Here is a 26,005-nt window from a genome sequence, read left to right as displayed (position 1 = left end):
GGTTACTGGTTGAACCCCTTCACTTTAGGACTAGAATCTGCAGGAAAAATGAATTGTCCCCTAAATATTATAATCTCCAACCTGTACTTAAGTATCTGTTAATAAAAATAACCCAATGATGAAATGGTGGGGAAAAACCACAAATCATCAATGCATAGAATATATTCTCCATAACACTGCCACAAAGAGCCATGGTTTGCAAAGTGTGGTCTAGGGACCCCTGGGATTCCCAAGATCCTTTTGAGAGTCTGTGAGGCCAAACTATTTTCATAATACTAAGACATTATTTGCCATTTTTACTCTTTCTTCCATAACATACAGTGGACTCTTCCAGTGGCCACATGACACATGATAACATTATTTTTCTGACCACTAACGAAGTATGTACTGTCTCTTCCTGTGTCTTCTAGAATTTTCTAAGGTAAGCTCTTAGGGTCCTCAATAACTTTTAAGAGTATAAAGATGTCCCGAGGTAAAAAAAAAATTTGAGAACTACTGGCATAGAGCAAGAGATAATAAGGAAAAGCGCTTGCCTATTTAAAAAAAAAAGAGTAATGGTTTCTCATTTTCCTTCATATTTCCTACCAATCAACCTTCTCTATAAAATTTTCTAACCTATTTGAACAAAAGATGAAAAAGGAACTATAAATGGGTAACAGATTTAACTAGCTAGAGTGCTCTAGAGAAATAGCTTGGGATGAAAGTATGTATTTTGTTACCTACCAGAAAATTTAATTCTAGATAATGAGCAAGACTTCTGAATTTAACCTTCAGTCATATTTATGTCCTGAACCACTAACAGGATTCCATTAAATTTACAGGAGCTCCCCACTCAAATCATACAGGAAAAAATTTGATAGGATCCCTCTGAAACAGCTTTTAAAAAAGCCTTCCATACTTACTTTTCAGTGAGTGAGAACACTATGCTCACAAGTCAAAATCAAAGGCTCAAACTTGGCTTAGATACACTCCCGAACTGGGGGTAGGACCTCACTTCTTAACCTTTGCCACTTGTTTCAAAAATTCTCACCCCATCAAGAGGGCCTAGGTGACAGTCTAACGCTGCATCAGCACAAATTTGTCTCACTTACTGAAAAAACAACTCAAAGTACAAGTTTTGTCACTTCAAAAGGTGTGTTCCACCAAATAATTTTAAATACATTGGAAGAGTTAAATATTTAAAGAGCTATTTCTGTGTAACCAGGATCTCTAGGCTCTGGGTACATTTTTGGAGCAATAGTCAATGGCAGGAAAAACGAACAAACAAACCAACAATTCAATAAGGCATTTGGACAATCCCTTGGTAAGAACTGGACTGGAGAGTCGAATTTCAATTATTCATGGCAACAGGAAGCAAAGACTATCACCAACTAAACTGCACAAAGAACTGAAAAATGTTATTTTAGCAGTTTCAACCGAGAGAAAATCTTTTAAAGAAAATACAGAGTAATGAGTACATGGCTTGTGTGCCTGTCCTCTAATTTAGGTGCTAACCACAGTTACAACTGAGGTCCTAATAAGGCAAGTAAAGTGGGAAGAAAGAAAAAATCCAAACATCCAAACAATACATAAACTAGTTCATCAACCACTGAGCAGTTGACATTTAGCTTTATGGAAACTAATTCTATTCTTAATTAGTATCATTCTCGTCAAAGCATATCCAGCCTTAATTCCACTAAAGAAAAAAAAATACTTAAAATGAAAGGAGCTATGTAATGTGTACTCCAGATAGCAGCATACATACTAAAGTTCCTTGATTTTTTGGCAAATAGCCCATTAGGTATAAGTAAAGCACATACCAGGCACTGTTTCTACCCTGCCAATTTCATTAAAAGACCACAATTAAATTAATGCTGACATCTAGTGGCAAGAAAGAACATCTTCTTTTATAATGCTGCCTGAATTGAATTGTACCTTACAACACAGAGCCAATCAATCTGAAACCAAAGACACTTCCAAATGCCCACAAAAGATTAACCACTTAATCTAAGAATTATCTATTAACCTTAAGTAAACAAAAGAATAACAAAACAGTTCCCCATTACTAAACCAGAGGGAAAAGACCCATCTTTGAGACATAAAATTGACAGCAGAATCTTTTGGGGGGCAGGGGGGAAGAGGGTGGTGGTGCAGGGGATGGTAAGGAGCTCCTTATGAAAAATCTTTGTTTCAAACTACAAATCTGTACCCTTAAAAAGCTAGAATAGAGGACTGCTTTAAAATTAAGAATGCAACTGAATATTTCACTTGAAAGAGATGTCATTTATTAATAAACTGTGGCATGTCCTAAGAAGCTAGTTTTCCCCCTCAAAAAATGTTTTTAATTTTTAAAAAAAGTACACAACTGACGAACAAAAAACCAGTTTTCCCCAACACTTACAAACCAAAACTGTGACTATTCCAAGCTTTACAAAGCCACTGTCTGGCTGAGAGGCTCAATTCAATCAAATGTTATGCCCAACTATGTAGAGCATGAATCTTGATCAAACACCATCCTTTATAAAAATCGGAAGGAATATTTAAGATTCTATACGGAATTCTAGGATGACATGTTTGGGGAATTCAGGGACAATCAATTTTGAAATATGACTTTTCAACTGAGGAATCTTCCATTCTGCAGGCTGGCGTGGTAGACCTGCTGGGCTGACTAGGAAAAAAAACCTGGTCATCAGTTTGAATCAAATTAATAAACTTTCTTTAAAAAGTATGATCTCCTTTCCAAACGTAATTAGAATCAAATTTAAACCGGAGGTGTAAACCTAAAATGTGGCACATGAACGAGAAAATGCTGTCCACACTACATTCAGAAATATGTCTTTGTCCTCTTATAAACAATTCCAAACACAGATTTAGCCCCTACACACAGTCGGCTTGCAATCACTTCAAAATGTCCACCTCCTTCAATTTCCTTCCCACTTAAAGATAAATCCCCCCACAGGAAGCAAAAGATCTTACTGAACTAAGACATTCATCAAACCTTCAGTCCACGCTGTGGAGCGAGGTAAATGCCTCCTTTCTGTAAATCACTGAACTACTGTGATTTGAAGCTGGCGGGTGGGCGTTAAGTCACTAGTTAGAAAATGAACTGCAAGAGAACCAACCCTGTCCAGGGGCGAGGTGCTCCCCGAGGGTGGGAAGTGTCGGGGCGAGGCCGAGCCGGACGCGCTCTCGGTGGGCTCTACTTTACTGGTCACCTGGGGAGCTGGGGCCACCAAATGGCGTTCACTCCCCTCGGAGCCCCCACCGGGTTTGGGGAGGCCTCCCCGACCCTACTTCATCTTCTCCAACCGGGAAACCTGGGTCGGGGGTTAGGGGAGAAGGCGGGGGGACACAGTGCGTGATTCCTGCGGTCCGACCAAACCTGGCTGGGCCCGGCCAGGGGCTGGACGCTGGTGCACAAAAGGCGGCGGCCGGAGCCTTGGGGCCGGCGCTCAGGCCGGGCGGCGCTGGGACGCCCAATTCCCGCCGCCGCCCCGCTTCCGGGCCGGGGCAGCGAGACCCTAGCCCCGCGGCAGGAAGGGGGGACGACCCCGCCGCCCGGCACCGGGACTCCGCGTCCTGGAGCCGGCTGCGGCTCCCTCCCCGGGGGACGCGCTCCCCTCTCCGCCCCTCCCCAGACCTCGGCCGGCGGAGGGGGCGGCGGGGGTCCCGCGGGGGCCTCACCAGGCGGAGCTGGCTAATTTCGTCGTAGGACATAAAGCTGAGGATGTTCTCGATGGCTACGATGGGCAGCGCCACCAGCGTGTTGTTTTGAGGCAGCTGGTCGGGAGCCAGCGCCGGGGCTGGGGGCGCCTGGGAGCCCGGCTGCGGGGCCGGGGGCGGGGGCGGGGGGGGCAGTCGCTGGGCAGAGCCGATGGCCGAAGAGGGGCCGCCGTCGCTGTGGCCGCCGCCTCCTTCCTCAGCCATCCGCTCCTCCGACGCCGCCGCCATCTTGGGGGTTTGATTCCTTCCCCCCACTGCAAGGGGACCAAAGGCGCTTCCGATGCGTCACTTCCGCCTTGGGACGCGGGGGGCGGGGCCTCGGAGGGGCGGAGCCTGCGCGGTGGCCGGCGGCCCCCGGCGCTTGACGTGCTGGTGAGGCCCGGCGGTGTCCATCCCGGGGAGGCGACCTTTGGAGGCCCTCTGACCCGAGGCCGGCAGGGACCGGAGGGCGAGGGAACCCTGTCCATTAGAGTGCTGTCCGCCGGCGCGGTTTTCTTGGCGCTCCTCCTGACGCGGGGCGGGGAGAGTAGTGTTGCCTGGCGAGTATAGACGCGACGTGTGTTAGAGCGTCGTCGTTTGTGGAGAACCAGGTAATGGTCCCTGTAGGCGAATGACGAGAGTGAAGTACTGATTAAAGCTACCGTGTGCAGGAACCTTGAAAACTTCGTGCTCAATGAGAGAAGCCAGACCCAAGGACAACATTCGTCTGGGGATGTGTGCTGCCGCCAAGTCCGCGGAAGGCGGAGGGCCCAGGGGCGGGCTTCGCGGGTCGGGGGCACGGAGGGAGGGAGAGGCGTCCGGCTGCGGGGCGGGGGCCCTGCTGCGGGGCGGGGCGGCGGGGGGACGTGCAGAGAGGAGGGACACGCATCCCGCCAGGATGCTTCAGGGTTGAAGAGCGTGGGTGTACAACCTTGCGAGTACACGAAAACCAGTATGTTAAAGTGGTTGTTCCACTGTGTGAATTGTATCTCAAAAACATTGATTTAGGCAAGAGTCATCAAAAAATGCTAAAAGGAGAAAGTAGGTCGTCTCAAAATAACTCCCCACAAGTTACATGTTAATTACAAAGATAAATAAGTTTGCAATAGAGAAATTTGGTGGACAACTACCATAATCATATCATTAACACTAACATCAGGCGTTTTGAGAGGAATGGACATCGTGTACGTCCTGATATGATATCCTCAAAAGAACGTGACGCAAGATAGTATTGCTGAAAAAAAAAAAATAAAAGCATAACCTTTATTTGAGGTAGGCAAATCTGGTTAATTGTTCCATGCTCTTCAAAAACGTTATTGTCATTTTGTGCCAGATTAAGAGAGACTAACGAGGTAAGATAACTACATTCATGGGTGATTTTGAATTGGATCCTGGATTAGGAAAAACAGCTAAAAAGAACATTATTGTGACAATTGGCAAAATTTGAATATGGATTATATATTAGATAATGTAATCATTACATTTTTTGATTTGGATAATTTTATTGTGCTCTTAAGAGAATGTCCTTGTTCTTAGGAAATACACGTTGAAGTATTTAGAGGTAAAGGGGCATATCTCAATTTGATCTCAAATGGTTCAATAGATAGAGAATGAGATTAATAAAACAAATATAATAAATGTTAATAAGTGGTGAATCTGGATGAAGAGTATACAAGAGTTCCTTGTACTTTTTGCAGTTATTTCAAAATAAAAACTTTTTAAAGGTTGTGTTTGTGAAAATCAGTAAAGGATGCAGAAGGGGAGGTTGGAAGGGGGAGCCGCATCACTCAAGGTCAACTACAGATCCAACAGAAGAACCCTCCCCAGGGAAGAATCCCGAATTACAGGCCCCCACAGGGAAAGATGGGCACTGCATCTCCTACAGGAAGTGAGCACCCCAGGAGCGCGGCCGGTGACAAACCACCGTCACCCCGAACTCCTGTTTTTCTCCAGTGGACTTTGCTTCAAAGCAACCCTCCCAACATCCTCCTTCTTGACCATAAAACCACATTCCTCTCCTTCATATGTTGGACTTGCCTGTGGTCTTGTCATAGCTTGCGTGTCGCAAACTGCAATTCTCTGCTGTTCCCAAATCCCCTTTCGCAGGGAAAGTAACTGACTTATTTTTAAGGTTAATGCTTAATATTTCTATATTTTTGTATTCTCATAATATTCTATAACAAAGGTAAGGGTGCACAGATGACTAAATTTTGAAGCTTTGTCTTCTTAGTCCTGGGTCTTAATCTCAGTCTCCAGTGTGTCCCTTCTTTTGCAGCTCTGGTTTGGAATCTAAGGGTTACAAAGTAGATGCAGAAACTGCAGGAGAAGCTAAGCGTGAGTAAGGGCTATGGGCAAGGGTGCAAGTAACACGAGATTAACTGGGGGTGGGGTTCGCTGGTCACAATGGGCACACTTTCGGGTGACGGGCAGTAAGGAGGGCACGGGATATAGTGAGCACTGGGTGTTATATACAACTGCTGAATCACTAAATTCGAATCCTGAAACAAATAATACACTATATGTTAACTAATTGAATTTAAATAAAAAATTAAAAAAAAAAATTGGCACACTTCCCCATTCACAGCCTCTTAAACAACTGGTCACTTCACCTATCTTGTTGCAATTGTGAGACACTTTGAAGTTTTTCTTTCGTTTTTCTGCCCCCCCATGTTTAGCATTCCATAAATGCTTTATGCCTAAATGTTTCTGATATACTTGCAAATTTATGAAATGTTGTTTCATCGCCTCTAATACATTGTAAGTTCACTTTTTTTACTTAGGGTATTGTTCTCTATAAAACCTATTACAGTTTGGTCTGAAATGAAACCTCATTTTATTCAAGTTTGCTGCTTTTTTTTTTTTTAAGATTTATTTATTTGAGAGAGTGTGCCTGCATGCAAGCTGGGGGTGGGGTGGGGCAGAGGGAGAGAATCTTCAAGCAGACTCCCCACTGAGCATGGAGCCCCTAACAGGGCTTGATCCCACCACCTTGAGATCACGATCTGAGCCAAAACTGAGTTCTACGCTTAACCAGCTGAGCCACCCAGGCACCCCCAAGTTTGATACTTTCTTAATAGGCTGGTTGAAATTGGACTTCTATAAGTGGAACTATGCTTTAATTACATTATGGCAACTCTCATAAAGGAAACTTAGAAAATCCTTTAAAAAGTGAATCATCCCTAACTTAATTTGTTCTGTAAATCCACTAGTTACATCCAGTTTTGTTTTGCTTGAAATGGGTTTGTGAAAAGCCTTCCTACTCCTTTATCTCTCCATCTGTGGTGGTCAACTAGTTAACCTAGGGTCCACTGACCACGGATCTTCACAACAGAATACAACTTTGGAAACAATTTAAGCCACTTCCTGCCAGTAAGCTCATTCAAACTATACTCTGTTTATGGATATTGGATCTGGTGCCCTTATATTCCCTATACATTTTTTTTAATAGAGAAAATTTCAAAACACATGGTTTCTTCATTTCAATTATTGAAATCAAAGCTTGCTTTGAAGATGCTTTCCAATCAAAACAAATACTTGTAACTAAAACAAATATTTGAACTTCCTGGAGTTCTGGGTTCTAAATGAGGCTTTACGCCAGTCGAGTACTATAGGACCTTTGCAAGATGGTGATCTCTGGTATAGGATGGAAGTATGCATCTCAAGATCTGTGTGTTTCTTGTTTCATGTTTACATGGGAGAATAGCGTTACCTTCCTTCTTTTATCTCACACATATGAAGATGAACTGATAGAGCAAATGGGTGGAGTTTTGAATTCCTCTAAGTCAATTTACTACAATGCAGACACTGTCCATTATGTACATTATTTTGGTCCCCCTTATCCATCAGCCTTCCTGCTCAGGATGTGTTGGCTTGGGTGCAGTCGGGTGTGGGGAAGGGTGACCTGTGCTATGGCACCTCCACCGGAAAAAGGACTTTATATATGAAAAAGAGGAAACCCAAACCAGACATTGGTTTTCCTATTTGTTAGCAGGTTTACAACATAGAGCTCATAGACTAAAAAGAGGTTTGTGGGCACCTGGGTGGCTCAGTTGGTGAAGCGTCTGCCTTCAGCTCAGGTCATGATCTCCGGGTCCTGGGATCAAGTCCCATGTTGGGCTCCCTGCTCCGCAGGGACCCTGCTTCTCCCTCTCCCTCTGCCCCTCCTCCCTGCTTGTGCTCTCTCTCTCAAATAAATCAATCTTTTAAAAAAAGAGAGATTTGAGAGTTTCTACAGATTGTAATTAGCTATGTTTTTAATTCTAGTAAAAAAAACAACAAAATTTATCATCTTAAAAAAAAAAACAACTATTTACCATCTTAGCCATTTCTAAGTGTTCAGCTCAGTAGTGTTAAGTATGTTCACACTGTTGTGCGACCAATTCCAGAAGTCTTTCATCTTGCAAAACTGAAATTCTACACCCATTAAACAACTCCCCCTTCCCTGCTGCCCCCCACCGTTGGCAGCCACATTTCCACTTTCTGTTGCTACAAATTCAACTACTCTAGATACCTCATCTAAATCAACTAATATTTGTTTTTTGTGTGACTGGTTTATTTCGCTGAGCATAATGTCCTCAAAGTTCATCCGTGTTGTAGTGTGTGTCAGAGTCTCCTTCCTTTTAAGGGCTGTATAATACAATATTCCTTTGGAGCCATACACAGCAGTGGGATTCCTGGATCATATGGTAGTTCTATTTTTAATTTTTTGAGGCACTGCCATACTGTTTCCCTTAGCAGCTACACTATTTTAGTTTTATATTCCCATCAACAGTGTGTGGGGGTTCCAATTTCTGTCCATCCTTGCCAACACTTGTAATTTTCTGGTTTTTGGATAGTTGCCTGTGGTTGTTAATGTGAAAATGTTGGGGTTCAGAGCGAACAGTCAAGAAGGAATTCTTGAGACGTCTTCAGTGCAGAAAGGTGGTTTTATTAAAGCTTGAGGACAGGACCCATGGACAGAAAGAGCTGCTCTGCGGTTGTGAGGAGTGACTGATTCTATACTTTCAAGTTGGGAGGGGGTTAGGGAGAGTGTAAGTCTCTATGGAATTTGGAAGCAAGGCTTCCAGGACCTTGTGGGGCTGTTGTTAGGAAAAGGCCATTTTTTACTGTCTAGTAAAACCTGAGTCATGAAACCCTTCAGATGTGTATCGGTGGGTCATATGCTTGGGAGATGATTGCCAATGTGTATCTTGTGGGGCAGAGATAAAGGAAGTCTCCAAAGGAATTTTTTTTTTTTTTTCATGAGAGACAGCACGAGAGGGAAGAGGGTCAGAGGGAGAAGCAGACCCCCCACTGAGCAGGGAACCTGATGTGGGACTCAATCCCGGGACTCCAGGATCATGACCTGAGCCGAAGGCAGTCGCTTAACCAACTGAGCCACCCAGGCGCCCTCCAAAGGAATTTTTATATGTTAAAGTAGACTTACAGGATCCTGGGGGTCAGGCTAAGATTGCCTTTTGCCCTTAGCCAAGTATTAACATCGAGGCAGCTGAGCGCCCAGAGGAAGGTCACTCTGCCTGTCTCAAGGACTTGTCAGTGGGTTGTAAGTTGCAAGGAAATTTCATTTTTTTCTATATTTCTTTTACCTTTGTTCTCCACAACAGTTTTAATTTGCATTTCCCAAATTATTAGTGATGTTGAGCATCTTTTCACATGTTGGCCATCTGTGTCATCTCTTAAAAAAATTTTTTTTGAAGCTTTTATTATTTATTTATTTGAGAGGGAGAGAGAATCCAAGCAGACTCCCTGCTGAGCACGCAGGGCTTGATCCTACAATTGCCAGATCACGACCTGAGCTGAAACCAAGAGTCGGACGTTCAACCGACTGAGCCACCCAGGCGCCCTTGCCAGTTTTTATGTATGTATGTATGTATGTATGTATGTATTTATTTATTTATTTATTTAAAGATTTTATTTATTTATTTGACAGAGAGAGAGACACAGCGAGAGAGGGAACACAAGCAGGGGGAGTGGGAGAGGGAGAAGCAGGCTTCCCGCGGAGCAGGGAGCCCGATGTGGGGCTCGATCCCAGGACCCTGGGATCATGACCTGAGCCGAAGGCAGACGCTTAACAACTGAGCCACCCAGGCGCCCCTATTTATTTATTTTTAAAAAGATTTTATTTATTTGAGAGAGAGAGAGAGAGGGAGAGAGCACAAGCAGGGGGAGAGGCAGAGGCAGAGGGAGAAGGAGACTCCCCGCAGAGCAGGGAGCCTGAGGCAGGACTCGATCCCAGGACCCTGAGATCATGACCTGAGCTGAAGGCAGACGCTTAGCCGACTGAGCCACCCAGGTGCCCCCTCTGCCCAGTTTTTTTTTTTTTTTTAAAGATTTTATTTATTTGACAGAGACACAGCGAGAGAGGGAACACAAGCAGGGGGAGTGGGAGAGGGAGAAGCAGACTTCCCGCGGAGCAGAGACCCCAATGTGGGGCTCGATCCCAGGACCCTGGGATCATGACCCGAGCTGAAGGCAGACGCTTAACAACTGAGCCACCCAGGTGCCCCTCTGCCCAGTTTTTAATTGGGGTATTAGTTTTGTTGTTGCTGAGTTGTCTGACTTCTTTTTATATTCTGGATATTAACCCCTTATCAGATAAATGATTTGCAAATAATTTCTCCCATTTTGTAGGTTGCCTTTCCGTTCTGCTGATTGTGTCCTTAGATGCACAGAAGTTTTCAAGTTTGATGTCGTCCATTTGTCTCTTTTGTCTTTTGTTGCCTGTGCTCTGGTGTCATATGCAAGAAATTGTTGCCAAATATAGCGTCATGAAGTTTTCTCTATGATTTTTTTAAGGAGAGTTATAGTTTTATTTTATTTATTTATATTTTTTTAAGATTTTATTTATTTGACAGAGAGAGACACAGCGAGAGAGGGAACACAAGCAGGGGGAGTGGGAGAGGGAGAAGCAGGCTTCCCGCGGAGCAGGGAGCCCGATGCGGGGCTCAATCCCAGCACCCTGGGATCATGACTTGAGCCGAAGGCAGACGCTTAACGACTGAGCCACCCAGGCGCCCCTAGGAGAGGTATAGTTTTAGATCTTTCATTTAGGTTTTTGATCCATTTTGAGTTAATTTTTTGTATATGAAGTGAGGAGGGGTCCAGCTTCAGTCTTCCACATGTGTTTGTCCAGTTTTCCCAGCACCATTTGTTGAAGCGCCTGCCCTTTCTCCATTGATTGGTCTTGGCAACCTTGGCAGAGACCATTTGACCATATATATGAGAGTTAATTTCTGGGCGCCCTACTCTATTCCTTTGGTCTGTATGTCTATTTTTTTTTTTTAAGATTTAAAAAAATTTTATTTGAGAGAGGGAGCACGCATGAGCAGGGGGAGGGGTAGAGGGAGAGGGAGAAGCTGACTCCCCACTGAGCACAGAGCCTGACTTGGGGCTCGATCCCAGGACCCTGAGATCATGACCTGAGCTGAAGGCAGACGCTTCACTGACTGAGCCACCCAGGCTCCTGTATGTCTGTTCTTACACTAGTACCACAGTCCACAATGTTTTGTTTAGTATAGTTTTGTAACAAATTTTGAAATCAATCAAGAAGTGCGGGGCCTCCAACTTTGTTCTTCTTTAAGTACCTTTTTTAAGACCCATCCTGTGACCAGATGAGAAGTTCCCTGTTGTGGCCAATGCCTGAAATGCTATCATTAGATGCTTTCTTTTTCGTTTAAAGCTTTGACTCTACAGAAAGATAGCCCACTGACCTTCAGTTCAGCAAATGTTTATTGGTTGCTAAACAGGTAAGATGCTGGGAAGACACCAAGATAAATAGTGTTTCCCACCCTCAAGAGGATGGGGTCTGGCTGCAGTATTGATCGTCACATGGACCCGCAGAACTGACCCTACTGGGTACCTCCTCATTTCCTCATACACAGTCTTCCTAAAGTTGTACATTCAGAAAGATAAGTTGAATTTCCTGGACTGAACATTCTTCAGACCAAGAGATTCAGCGACCTGTGCCCTCCCGCCCATTCGCAAAGTCTGCAAACAAAACTGATGCAAACATCTAAATAGGAGTTGTTACTTCCAAGTTGAAGCGTCAGGGAACACTTCACAGAAGAGGTTACAGGTCAGCCTGGCCTAGAAGGATGGTGGTGTTGGGGTCCTTGCTGAGGCTTTCTTCATGAACAAGCGAAGGAGGGTGTGAGGGCATTTCAAAGAAAAGGAACAGTAAGAGCAAAGAGCGTGAACTATGCAACAGGTAGGGGGTTGCTTGCGGACTCCTTGGGGCACCAGCTCCTGTGGTGCACAGTCGTCAGCAGCACCCAGTGGCCAACGGCCTCCCCTGGCACCGCCTGCTCCCTTGGGTGGCTAGTGGTGAAGTGCCACTCCTGGGGATCAGGCTTTGGTGAGTTCCCGAGGGCAGATTTCCAGCCCATCCTATCAGCACTGCCCCAAAGCCATGCTCGGCCATCCTCCCAGCCACTGCTGTGCCCTTCAATAAGGCTGGGTCTCAACCCCAAGGGAGCCTCTCCCTTGGAGGCTGTATCTCAGCTCCCAAGCTGTGGCTGCTCCTTCTATTTGCCAAGCCTGCATTAGAGTCCTCTTTCCTGCTTACTAGCCAGTGTCTCATTCCCATCCACTGCTATGGTTACGAAATCTTGGCGTTTGTGTGAACCGACTGCCGCCATCTTGAACAAATCCCCCATGATGGCCACTCTGACCAGAAACCTTCCGGAGCGCAGCCCCCGCCCCATTCTTCCCTTGGTTTAATCACACCCGTCCTTGTGCCCTCAAGGCACAAGTCCCTGATCTGCAGGGAGATCTGACTGTGACACACCCTGATTCTCAAGCCACACCCCTGGGTGGCCCCAGCTGTACTCCTAGCCTCTAGGGCTGTGAAAGCAGGTCCTGCAGGAGCTGGGGTTTGGAGATCTTATCTGGTGGCCACCCAGGACTTGCTTCTTCCCTAAGTCCCCTTAATAAAGCCATTTCTGGTCAAGCAGGACTTCTCAGCCTTTGGTGTCCGTCTTACGGCTCCTTTGGCCTCTGGAGGTCATTTTGCTCATACACTCCCCTCCAGGGAACAATATTAAACTCTTCCTGCTCAAATTACTCTATGGTTTCTCTCTCTTTATTGGACTCAGACTGATACAGTAGCGAAATCTGTTTTTACAGTGAAAATCTTTCAAGAACCCTAATACAGACCTTTTCTGGTAAAGCCAGGTGGACGGTCCAAGTCTTGCCCACTCAATCGCCCTCTTGTTCCCTGAGGCAGCTTCTCTAAAACCAACAGTCTGCAAACACTTGACAACCGTTGCTGTGGGCAGTTGGGAGCCATTTGGAGGTAGAGGAGTGACTGGGTCAGTTGTGTGTTTTGGGGGAGTAATTCTGGTGATAACGAGACTAGATTGGAAGGCAGAGAGCTGGTTCAGAGGGATGCCAGTTAGGAGGATGGTCAAGGAAAAATAAGACTTTGGATTTGAATTAGAGGAGTGACTTTTAGAGTGGAAAAGAGAAATACACACAGAGTTAAAAATCGTTAAAATTGACAGGCCTGAAACAAACTAACAGTACTAGAAATGCGGTCCTGGAGAAGTTAAAGACGACACTGTCCTATAAATTCAGTAGCAGGATTGATGTAGGAAAATGTTCGGGTCCGGAGCCGTCAGCCAAGAAAGAATTCTTGAGACGTCTTTTTTTTTTTTTTTTATTGTTATGTTAATCCCCATACATTACATCATTAGTTTTAGATATAGTGTTCCATGATTCATCGTTTGTGCATAACACCCAGTGCTCCATGCAGAACGTGCCCTCCTCAATACCCATCACCAGGCTAACCCATCCTCCCACCCCCCTCCCCTCTAGAACCCTCAGTTTGTTTTTCAGAGTCCATCGTCTCTCATGGTTCTTCTCCCCCTCCGATTTCCCCCCCTTCATTCTTCCCCTCCTGCTACCTTCTTCTTCTTCTTTTTTTCTTTCTTAACATATATTGCATTATTTGTTTCAGAGGTACAGATCTGAGATTCAACAGTCTTGCACAATTCACAGCGCTTACCAGAACACATACCCTCCCCAGTGTCCATCACCCAGTCACCCCATCTTGAGACGTCTTTGGTGCAGAAAGGTGGTTTTATTAAAGCTCGGGGACAGGACCCGTGGGCAGAAAGAGCTGCTCTGCGGTTGTGAGGAGTGACTGATTCTATACTTTCAAGTTGGGAGGGGGTTAGGGAGAGCGTAAGTCTCTAAGGAATTTGGAAGCAAGGTTTCCAGAACCTTGAGGGGGAGGGGGGCTAGCTGTTAGGAAAAGGTCATTTTTTACTGTCTAGTAAAACCTGAGTCGTGAGACCTTCGGATGTATATCGGTGGGTCGTATGCTTGGGGGGTGACTGCCAACGTGTATCTTGGGGAGTAGAGATAAAGGGAGTTTCCAAAGGAATTTTTGTGTGTTAAAGTAGACTTACAGGATCTTGGGGGGTTGGGCTAAGGTTGCCTCTTGCCCTTTGCCAAGTATTAATCGAGGCAGCCGGGCGCCCAGAGGAAGGTCACTCTGCCTGTCTCAAGGACTTGTCAGTGGGCTGTAGGCAGTAAGGAAATTTAATTTTTTCTTTTGCCTTGGTGTCTCACATCAGGATGACTGATATACCATTGAGGGAGGCGAGGGTGACAGGAAGGGGCCAGGTTGGGGTGGGAGGAGAGAAAATGAGTCTGATTTGGGCCGTCCAGAGAATGCTAGCCGTAGCTCTAATTTATCGAATAGTCACTATGATTCCCTGATTCTCCATTTATCCTCTGTTTCTAAATGTGCTTTGGATTTTGTGTTAATCAGGGAAGACAACAGACACAGAGACAGCCCCTTGAAGGAAGTCTTTGCCACCTGTAGTCCCCGAGGGAAGGGCCTTGCCAGGCCAGGCCATGTGGGGGAGCAGGGGGAACGGGGAAGTCTGGCCCAGAGCCTTCACGCAGCTTTCACAGGGAGGGACTGGTGAAGCAGGATGGGCAAGTTGACCGAGTGTAGGGTTGCCTAGTTGGAATAATTTTGGTGGGCTCTGCGTTACAGGAGGGTCTAGTACCGGGCCCTGGGGTGATTTAGGGCAAGGGGACAGTCTTCTGAACTGCCAGAGGCTGATAAAAGGAGGTGGGTGGAGTCTGGATGGGTTGGTCTGAGTCCAAAGGCAGGTTATTTGCTCTCTCTAGGAATATGCTGACCCTGGGAGGGGCAACCCCTCCCCCAGATCGGAGAAGCCCCAGACACCAAAGCATCATAAATCTAGAAACAGAGCACATGCCATCACGTCCCTCTGCTCTCAAGGATCCTCTCTTTTCAGTCTTAGCTGCTCACACCCATGGTCACTTTCTGTGCCTACCACTTTCTGTAACTTCATCAAACGTGTTCCAAGCGTCTGTCTTTGCAGTTCACTCTCTTACCTCGATGTTGATCATCCTCTGAACCCTGGAGCTACCCCTGCTGCTCCTACTGGCTTGTTTACTGCCCCTCGTCGGGCTCGTGGCACCTTCCTGCCCGATGCTTCAAGCCTCGGGGACTCGTTACCACTTCTCCAGGCAGGGGACCTCTACTCTCTTGCCCTTCTTGCTTTGTCATGCTTCGGGCTCAAACGTGGTTAGCATACTCTCTACTTAACCCTGCCTGCACTAGCAGGCTGAGCATGGCTGCTGACAGATATGCAACTGTACTGACCATTCTCGCTTTAACTTCCCGATCACCACCCTCAGGTGGGCCTCCCTGCTGCTCTGCAGTCACTGTACGTTTCCCAAGTTCACTCTGCCCACCATTTTCCTAAGTGATTATTTCATACCCTCCCTTCTGTTCTCAGATCTTCCATACTCCCCCCCACCCCCACCCGACTCCATTCAGTGGTGATCTGGCTTCTTACATCAATGACAAAAACAGACACAGTCACGAGAACCTCCGCCAGTCCTGTCCTACCTTGTCTGCTGACCTGCACCTGCCCACGTGCTCCGCCTTCTCCTTTGTTCCTTGGACACGCTTGGCTAGCTCCCAGCGCCACTGACCTTCCACTTACACGCCACATCCCGCCTTCTGTCTGCTGCTCCAGGACTCACTCCAGCAATCCTTTCTCACCTCTACAATTTCTCTCTTTACCTGATATTTCTGTTCGGGTACGCTCACGCCGCTGGTTTGCCATCTTCGAAGAAGATTCTCTCCACCTCACCTGCCCTTCCAGCCACTGCTACATCCCTCCTTCCCCTCCCTGCAAAACTTCTGGAAAGAATTGGCTGTGATTCTGCCCCTAACTTCTCTTCTCATGTTCTCTCTCGATCCTGTTCCAACTGGGCCTTTACTATGATCATACACCTCCAAAATTGCTCTTATGAAGGTCTAAGGCCAATTTTCAGTTCTCATCTTACTTGACTTGTCAGGAACATTTGATGCATTGATTGCTTGACCCTCTTCGGGACACTTTGTGCACCTGCCTTCACATCACCTGCCACCTGGGTTTCCCATCTACCCACTAGTCTCTCTTTGTCCCCCTGATCCCTTAAGGTTGGAGTCATCAGAGCTCAATTCTTGGACTTCCTCTCTTTATTGTCTACACTCGCTGATCTCACCCAGTGCCTTTAAAACGAGAGTATCTCCAGCCCAGTCCACGTTGTGAATCTGAGATTCAAATATCCAACAGCCTAAGGAATATCTCCATCTGGATGTGTAACAGGCATCCCAAATTTAGTAAGTCCCCACATTGCCATATCCCCAGCTGAGCTCCATCAGACCTGCTCTTTCCACAGACTTCCTCATCTGCATAAGACTTCACCCTGCCCATTGCTCAGGCCCCAAAATTTGAAGTCATTCATTAAAAAAACAACAATTTTATCAAGATATAATTTGACTATCATACAATTCACCCACTTGAAGTGTAGAACTCCATGGCTTTTAAAGTATTTGCAGAGTTGTGCAACTGACACCAGTCAATTCAGAACATTTCGTCACTCCAAAAAGAGACCCAGTACCCTTTGCGGAGGCCATTCTTGACTCCTCTCTCATGGCCCGCCTGGAATCCGTCAGCAAGCCCTGTGGGCTCTGCCTTCGGGATCATTCTGAATATTCCACCCCTCCACACCTCCACTGAGCACCCAAAATCCCACCACCTCTTGCCTGGGTTGTCGTGACAGCTTCTTAGCTGGGGTCCCTGTGCCCTCCCTGACACCCCTTCAGAATGTTCTAACCAGCAGGCACAGCCATGTCCCAAGGCAGACTACATCCCTCTGCTTGATGGTTTCCACCTCACTCAGGAAAGCCAAAGTCCTCGCAACGGGCTGCAAGACCCGGCAAACTCAGTCCCATGACAGCTCTGACATCACTGTTACTCCCGGGCTTCCGTCACTCTGGCCTCTTGTCCCCCCCACCCGGCCAACATTCACCCTCTCATGGTCATTCTCTCTGCCCGCAAAATCCCTCACCTAGACGCTCCCGTGGTTCACTTCCTCACACAGTGGACTTACTAGAAAGCTCGAACCTCAGCCTTCACTTGCTGCCTCTCTCATGTTCAGAGAAGCTTCTAGTGAAGGGGGATGAGGGAGGATGAGTGGACAGTAGGGCAGCTGGATATTTGAATCTCAACATTCCAGGTAAGTCTTGGGACAGCTAGGCATGGCCTGCCCTGGCACCTGTTACAATGGGTCAGCACTCATGTCTTCAAACTGGGCAGAATCCTGGATCGGAAAAATCTGAAGCAATTGGATAAAAATGAAGGTTCCTAGGCCCTGCCCATGATCTACCAAATCAGAAGCTGAGAGAATCTTTATTATCAATAAGCTCCACACCTATTTATTTTCTTATTTGTTTTTTAAGTTTTTATTTTAATTCTGGTTAGTTAACATACAGTGTAATATTAGTTCTAGGTGTACAGAATGTTGATTCAACACTTCCCTACCTCACCCAGTGCTCATCAGGACAGGTGCACTCCTTCATCCCCATCACCTGTTTCCCCCATCTCCTATCCCCTCCCCTCTGGTGAGCAGCAGTTTGTTCTCTATAGTTAAGGGTCTATTTCTTGGTTTGTTTCTCTCTCCCCCTACCCTCTCTCTCTCCTACCCCCCCTTTGTTTGTTTGTTTTGTGTCTTAAATTCCACATATGAGTGAGATCATATGGTGTTTGTTTTTCTCTGACTGACTTATTTCACTTAGCATTATACTCTCTAGCTCCATCCATGTTGCTGCAAACGGCAAGATTTCATTCTTTTTTATGGCTGAGTAATATTCCATTACATATATACCACTTATTTTTAAATTAATTATTTAATTTATTTTTTGGGGGGGGCAAAGGGAGAGGGAGAGAGAGTCCCAAGCAGGCTCCATGTACAACACAGAGCCTGACACAGGCTCAAGATCTCACAACCCTGAGATCATGACCTGAGCTGAAATCTAGAGTTGGACGCTTAACTGGTGCCCCAATATACCACATCTTCTCTATCCATTCGTCACTCAGTGGACACTTAGGCCGCTTCCATATCTTGGCTATTTGCAGATAATGATGCTACAAACATCGGGGTGCATGTATCCCTTTGAATTAGTGTTTCTGTATTCTTTTTTTTTTTTTTTAAGATTTTTATTTATTTATTTGACAGAGAGAGGCAGCGAGAGAGGGAACACAAGCAGGGGGAGTGGGAGAAGGAGAAGCAGGCTTCCCGAAGAGCAGAGAGCCTGATGCGGGGCTCAATCCCAGGACCCTGAGATCACGACCTGAGCCGAAGGCAGATGCTTAACCGACTGAGCCACCCAGGCGCCCAGTGTTTTTGTATTCTTTAGGTAAAATATCCACTAATGCAATTGCTGGATCATAGGGTAATTCTATTTGTAATATTTTGAAGGACCTCCATACTGTTTGCCGGAGTGGCTGCACCAGTTTGCATTCCCACCAACAGTGCACGAGGGTTCCCCTTTCTCCACATCTTCTCCAACACCTTTTGTTTCTTGTGTTGTTGATTTTAGCCATTCTGACAGGTGTGAGGTGACATCTCATCGTGTTTTGATTTGCATTTCCCTGATGATGAGTGATGTTGAGAATCTTTTCATGTGTCTGTTGACCATCTGTATGTCTTCTTTGGAAAAATGTCTGTTCATGTCTTCTGCCCATTTTTAGTTGGATGATTTGTTTTTTGGGTGTTGAGTTGTATAAGTTCTTTGTGTATTTTGAACACTCATCCTTTATTAGATATGTCATTTCCAAATATCTCCCATTCTGTAGGCTGCCTTTCAGATTTGTTGGTGGTTTCCTTCGCTGTGCAGAAGCTTTTTATTTTGTTGGAAGTCCCAGTAGTTTATTTTTGCTTTTGTTTCCCTTGCCTCAGGAGACATATCTAGAAAGAATTGCTATGGCCGATGTCAAAGAGGTTACTGTTTGTGTTCTCCTCTAGGATTTTTATAGTTTCAGGTCTCATATTGAGGTCTTTCATCCATTTTGAATCTATTTTTGTGTATCGTGTAAGAAAGTGGTCCAGTTTTATTCTTTGGCATGTTGCTGTCCAATTTTCCCAACACCATTTGTTGAAGAGACTGTCTTTTCCCCATTGGATATTCTTTCCTGCTTTGCCGAAGATTAAATGGCCATTAGTTGTGGGTTCATCTCTGGGTTTTCTATTCTGTTCTAATGATCTATGTGCCTGTTTTTGTGCCAATACCATGCTGTCTTGATGACTACAGCTCTGTAATGTAATTTGAAGTCTGGAATTGTGATGCCTTCAGCTTTGCTTTTCTTTTTCAAGGTTGTCTTGACTCTTCAGGGTCTTTGGTGATTCCATACAAATTTAGGATTATTTGTTTTAGCTCTGTGAAAAATGCCATTGGTATTTTGATAGGGATTGCATTAAATCTGTAGATTGGTTTGGGTAGTAGAGACATTTTAACAATATTTGTTCTCCCAATCCATGAGCATGGAGTGTCTTTCCATTTCTTGGTGTCCTCTTCAATTTCTTTTGTCAGTTTTCTGGGTACAGGCCTTTCACCTCTTTGGTTAGGTTTATTCCTAGGTATCTTATTATTTTTGTCCACACCCATTTCTTAGGCATGTTACAGGGTTTGATTGTCTATATTTATCCCTCCCCCACACCAATCTGTGAGGAGCTGTGTTTTCAGATTGTGTGATTGTGACTCAGGTTCAGGGTGCTCTGGAACTCAGATTTTCTGGTCAGTTAACTATTTAAAAACTCTTTTTCCTTATTTTCCTCTAACTTTAAGGCACTGGATTCTACTTTCGTGATTTTCATACCGCTTTGTGGGGAATAGGCCATCCAGCTTTTTGTTTTGGACAAATACTTCTCCTTTTTTTTCTTCCTAAATTTGCATCTGTGATTCTTTTCAAGACAAAACTTGTCTCATTACTCTCAGTGTGCCTCAAGTACCTGGCGTGGTACATTGGCACAGGAGATGCTAATAAGTATCTAAGGAATTCGATTACGTGATAATGATGCGGAGCAAGGGCTGTTAATAGTTACTAGTCATTGGAATGGGTGACAGCTCTTTAACCACGGAGGGCTCAGCATCACCCCGCTCTGTCTGTGGGGGTGGGCATTAGCAGCGTGAGCCATAGCAGGTCTGCGGTCTGAGGGGAATCGTCCCCCAAATCAAATCCTGATCTACATAGTTTTGGGGTCAAATGTGGTTCTGACTCAAGATGAACCAGAGACTCCTGCCCTCAGGGTCTTTGGCACAAATTATGCAGATGACGTGGCTCCTTAATAACCGCTTCATAGTTCTCCAGTCTTCATCGGAATGTGGAACCCTGGTTTGGAGTCCTAAGCCATAAACAACAAGCCAGAATGACTCTGCAGCTTTCAGGAGAAGAAAGGCCTGAAGACTTTGTATGTTTCCATACATATGGCCTTTCAAACATCTCTACTGTCCAACCCCCCCCCCCGTCATTGTCCTGTAGATGCAGGAGGGGGCACGTTTTAGGGCTTCAGCAGTGGACGCGGGTGTAGCAGAAATGCAGCACAGCCAGATTAGGAAGTGCGGGGAGTCGAGGAGCAAAGCTGCACGTATGTCAGCAAAGGAGATGCTAGCAGTGGAGGGTGGACCGCAGAACCAGAGGCATGGAGTGGGGGCCAAAAGGAGATGGCAGAGCCGCAGGCTCCGGGTGCCCGCATAGTTCTGAATTAGCTGTTGTGGTTCAGCCCCCACCTGCTGGGTTCAAATGCATCGCAGAGAGCAGGGGGCCAGTGAGAAGGGCTTTTAAAGAGCAAGATGCTTGTCTTCCTGCTCAGGTTCTGAGCCTTTCGAGGCATTGTGGTGTCTGGAGGAAATCAGAAATGATCACCTCTTTGAAGGTGTCTTGATCCTCAGCCCTGTTGCAAAATGTCAGATGCATGCGAGTAGCTAATGTCCTCCAGCATCATTCAGATACCCTTTGTGTATCGGTCATCTGTCCTGCTGACTCAAGGGCTGGGATGAAGGACACTAGTGGAACCAGAGCTGGAGAAACTGCCCCCGAGGATGGGACAGCCAGCAGCCCAAATGCCCAGCATGCCAAACTGTGCCATGACATTCTCAGCAGAGGACATTCTGTCTCGTGGGCTGGGGCAATACGTGGCAGAACTGCGGTTCCGAGAAACCATCTCAGAGCAGGAGGTGAGCTGGGAAGGGCTCGTGTGAGGTAGGCGTGTGTTGGAACCTCTAGCTGAGCGACTAATGTTCTGGGCTGGACTCAGACACGAGTGGGGACTCGCAGAGCTCAGTGGGAAGCCAAGGCAGGCAAGGACCTACTCTCACGGGCGGGGTGGATACAATGAGCAGGAGGAGGCTCAAAGTCCAGCGCTGTGGAGGGCATTGAAGAACTCTGCTGCCCTCACCATCAGAGTTGTGCTGCTGCCGAAAAAGAGAGCACAACCCATTTGAGGACCGAGCCTCGAGCCACCCTACCTGTTCTGTCTTTTGTTCTTTCTCTTGACTCCCCTGCTATGTATCCTCACAGTTCATTTGACACATTGGGAATGAATCCAGGAACACTACCTCCCCCTGGGGAACTTCTTCATGGCAGTTAGCCTAGTAAAATGTGGGCTGCGTCCCTGGATAGGGGACTACCTGGGCCTCTCTCCCTTACCCTGGGCCGAAGGTGGGGAGCAAATGAAGAAGCAGGGGCACCTTTCTTTCCAACCATAGGAAGCTCTGTTTTGTGCTCCTATCCAGTTCCGTCTTCCATTATCATCCTCCCCCTAAACCGTCATCCCAATCATGTTAATGCCCCTGAAAATCATGGCTTCCTCACCCAATGTTTATGGCAGCATTATCTACAATAGCCAAGATATGGAAGCAGCCCAAGTGTCCATCAGCAGATGAATGGATAAAGAAGATGTGGTATATATACACTGGAATATTATTCGGCCATGAAAAAAACTGAAATCTTGCCACTTGCAATAACATGGATGGAGCTAGAGAGTATAATGCTAAGCAAAATAAGTCAGAGAAAGACAAATACCATATGATTTCACTCAAATGTAGAATTTAAGAAACAAAACAAATGAGCAAAGGGGAAAAAAGAAACAGAGAGGCAAACCAAAAAACAGATTCTTAACTCTAGAGAATATACTGATGGTTACTAGAGGGGTGGTGGGTGGGGGGATGTGGATGAAGGAATGCATCTGTTGTGATGAGCGCCACGTGTCCTATGGAAGTGTTGAATCACTATAAACCTAATAATCATACCTAAACCTAATATTACACTGTAATCACTAACTGGAATTTAAATAGAAACTTAAAAAACAATTATATCTTAAAAAACAAGACCAAAAAAACCCCAACAAAATGGGGCGCCTGGGTGGCTCAGTCGGTTGGGTGTCCGACTCTTGGTTTCAGCTCGGGTCATGATCTCATGGGTTAGGGGATCGAGCCCCGCATCGGGCTCCTCACTCACCAGGGGGTCTGCTTGAAAGAGTCTCTCCCTCTGCACCCCAACAAATAAATAAATCTTTAAAAAACAAACACAAGGGCGCCTGGGTGGCTCAGTTGGTTAAGCGACTGCCTTCGGCTCAGGTCATGATCCTGGAGTCCCTGGATCGAGTCCCGCATCGGGCTCCCTGCTCAGCAGGGAGTCTGCTTCTCTCTCTGACCCTCCCCCCTCTCATGTACTCACTCTCTCTCATTCTCTCTCTCTCAAATAAATAAAATCTTTAAAAAAATAAAAATAAAAATAAAAATAAAAAACAAACACAAAACACCCATAGCTTCCTTTCCTGTCTCTGGATCTCACAAACAACACCTTGGTCTACTCTCTACTTGTAATTCACCAAGTGACTCAAGTCAGGCTTCCTGTTTCTTTTCTGTTACCATGTATGGCCTGAGAATGTTGCTGCCTCATGAGCTCACAGAGCAAGTAGCTTGAGAGGCTTGTTGAGATGGTTCTCTGAGGCTCCTTAATGAGAGGGGATGAGGAAGAATGAGCAACATATACTTACAGACAAATCAATTAGTGGCCTGAAAACTACACTGGAATCTTTTATGTCACAATGATGCTATTCTCTGCCCTAAATTAGTGGTTGCCTAATCATCAGTTTTAAAAATATAGTTCCCTGGGCAACTCCTCTGGAGATGTGGACTCAGTGGACCTGGGGTGGGCACAGGGCACCTGCATTAACAAGAACTCAACGTTCCTCAAAAAGTTGAAAATAGAGCTACCCTACGACCCAGCAATTGCATTACTGGGTATTTACCCCAAAGATACAAATGTAGTGATCCGAAGGGGCACCTGCACCCCAACATTTATAATAGCAATGTCCATAATAGCCAAACTATGGAAAGAGCCCAGATGTCCATCGATAGATGAATGGATAAAGAAGATGTGGTACATACATACAATGGAATATTATGCAGCCATCAAAAAGTGAAATCTTACCATTTGCAACAACGTGGATGGAATTAGAGGGCATTATGCTAAGCAAAATAAGTCAATCAGAGAAAGACAATTATATGATCTCACTGATATTTGGAATTTGAGAAACAAGGCAGAGGATCATATGGGAAGAGAGGAAAAAATAAAACAAGATGAAATCAGAGAGGGAGACAAACCTTAAGAGACTCTTAATCTCAGGAAACAAACTGAGGGTTGCTGGAGGGGAGGGTGTGGGTAGAAGGGGTAACTGGGTGATGGGCATGAAGGAGGGCACGTGATGGAATGAGCACTGGGTGTTGTATGCAACTGATGAATCACCGAACTCTACCTCTGAAACTAATAATACATTGTATGTTAATTAATTGAATTTAAATTTTAAAAAATTAAAAAAAAAAAACAAAAAGAACCCCAAGAACTCAACGGATTTTTCAGGTCCAGAAAGTTTGGAAGACTCTGTCTTCAGGTGTGTACTGCTAAATAGTGTCCACAGGATCCAAGGGTGTATACATCATTTTGCTCTGTATCCACATCTTCTTAGAAAAACTTATTGAGGACACCCGGGTGGCTCAGTCGGTTAAGCGTCTGCCTTTGGCTCAGGTCATGATCCCAGGGTCCTGCATTGGGCTCCCTTCTCAGCGGGAAGCCTGCTTCTCCCTCTCCTCCCCACTTGTACTCTCTCACTGTCTCTCCTCCTCTCTCTCTCAAATAAATAAAATCTTTAAAAAAAAAGAAAAACTTATTGAAATAACATTAGAGTTGAAAACATAAACTATCTTTATTTCTGCTGTTCGAATATAGTGATTCCTCATATACTACACTCACATTTTACATACTTGTAAATGTAAAAATACCAAAAGTTGGATTCTGCCTCTTTTTTGTTTACAAAATATATCAGAAACATTTTTTCCTTGGTGTTTCATAAGGTTGTAATTATAATGTTAAACGTCTATAATTTAAGTATTTACCAAGTACTGGGTATTTTGATTGTTTCGAATTTTTTGTTTATAGCACAGATGATGTAATAAATATTTTGTGTATATAGGTTTTACCTTTAAAAATTTTTAGTTTTTCAGGAATGGTATTAGTGAATTAGTGAATTAAAGAGTTTGCATATTTTAAGGCCAAAGTGATTAATATTGGAATATAAAATATTTCCTCATCAGTAGAACTTGATTAACTAGTTTTATGTTTAAAATGCTCGTGAATCTGTAATACATTTCCTTCACTTTTTCATATTTAAAAGTCCATTTTCCTTTATTTGCATTATGATGGTTTAGTGGGAATGTTGTTTATACAGGGATGGCCTCTCTGATGAAACCTCGGGAATGTCACTGAAGGCAAAGGAACAAGTCAAATGTCCTGAGGTAGGTGTGTACTTGAGAATATGGGAATGTGGGGGACGAGCTGGGGGCAGATCTCAGAGGGCCCTGCAGGCCATGCAGGCACGTTGGAGGATATACTGAATGAGAAAGGGAACGGCAGGGGAGTTTTGAGCAGAGGAGTCACATGTATGTCATGGGTCACTGGGGGGAACAGTAGAGTGGCCGAGGATGGAGGCAGGGAGACCAGTCGGAGGCTCCCGCATCAGGCGGGGGATGGGTTAGCCCAGTGATGGGTATTAAGGAGGGCACGTATTGTATGGAGAACTGACTGTTATATGCAGACAATGGATCGTGGATCACTACAAAAACTAATGATGTACTGTATGGTGACTAACAATACATAATAAAACAAAAAAATAAATTAAAAAAACCCCACTGTAATGAAAATTAAAGTAAAATCAAGTGAAGCAATCAGAATGAAAAGAATATGGGCAGTAGAAACAGCAGGAAGCTAGGCGGGCTTGTTCCTGGGTAGAGACCAGGAGCCACGGGTTCCGAGCTCTGAGTATGAAAGACCCCAGGACAGAGGGAAGCAGATTCGACTACGGGATGTGCACAGAGTGATTTTGGGAGATTAAAGCAACTGTTCCTGGCAGAGAACAGGGAAAATATTTTTCTGCAGGTGCTCACAAAGGAAATCCTGTGTCATCTAGTAATCGACAGCCCCAGAAACATCTGTAGGGGCCCAAACTAGGTGATTCAGCTTCCTGCTGGTGGCTGAGAAAGATGGACACAATGCCTAGCTTTCTCTCTTGAAATTTTTCCTTCGCAACATTTTCAAATTTCTCCTGCTCTTTCGTTTTTTGAGCATTAGTGGAGAAGCCGTGAGGTCTTGGGCGGAAAATGAAGACCAAATGAGAAATCACTCTGACAGCCACCATTGTCATAAAGAGGGGCGGGAGAAGAAAAGGAGGATGTCACTCCCTAAATAAATCAACTGCTCCTTCATGTTGACAAACCAGCCCTCCTCCATAGTAGATGTGTGCCCTGTGTTCTGCCATCCTGCAGGTCAAATGCTAAATGTGCCATCAGGACACATAGATTCCAACACTGACATCTCCTGTTGAAACGACAATACGATACTTTTTCATCTCTCTGCTGTGAGATCTCAGCCCCACGATGCTACCCTCAGCA

The 26,005-nt window shown here is 45.3% G+C and overlaps 1 protein-coding gene across 2 annotated transcripts in view; it reads right to left on the bottom strand.

The window, feature by feature from the left end:
- The window catches only part of FBXO28 (F-box protein 28), a 29,188-nt gene extending 25,225 nt beyond the window's left edge, over positions 1-3,963 (bottom strand). For both annotated transcript variants that reach the window (XM_036118905.2, XM_036118906.2), the window contains exon 1: positions 3,664-3,963. In XM_036118905.2, the coding sequence (XP_035974798.1) occupies positions 3,664-3,930 (267 nt within the window). In that variant the 5' untranslated portion in view covers positions 3,931-3,963. The remainder of the gene's footprint in view (positions 1-3,663) is intronic.
- Positions 3,964-26,005: the final 22,042 nt, after the last annotated feature.

This window comes from Halichoerus grypus, chromosome 7 (genome assembly GCF_964656455.1).
Source record: "Halichoerus grypus chromosome 7, mHalGry1.hap1.1, whole genome shotgun sequence".
NCBI lineage: Eukaryota > Metazoa > Chordata > Mammalia > Carnivora > Phocidae > Halichoerus > Halichoerus grypus.
The sequence above is the reverse complement of the archived record's forward strand: the minus strand, read 5'-3'. Positions and strand labels throughout refer to the sequence as shown.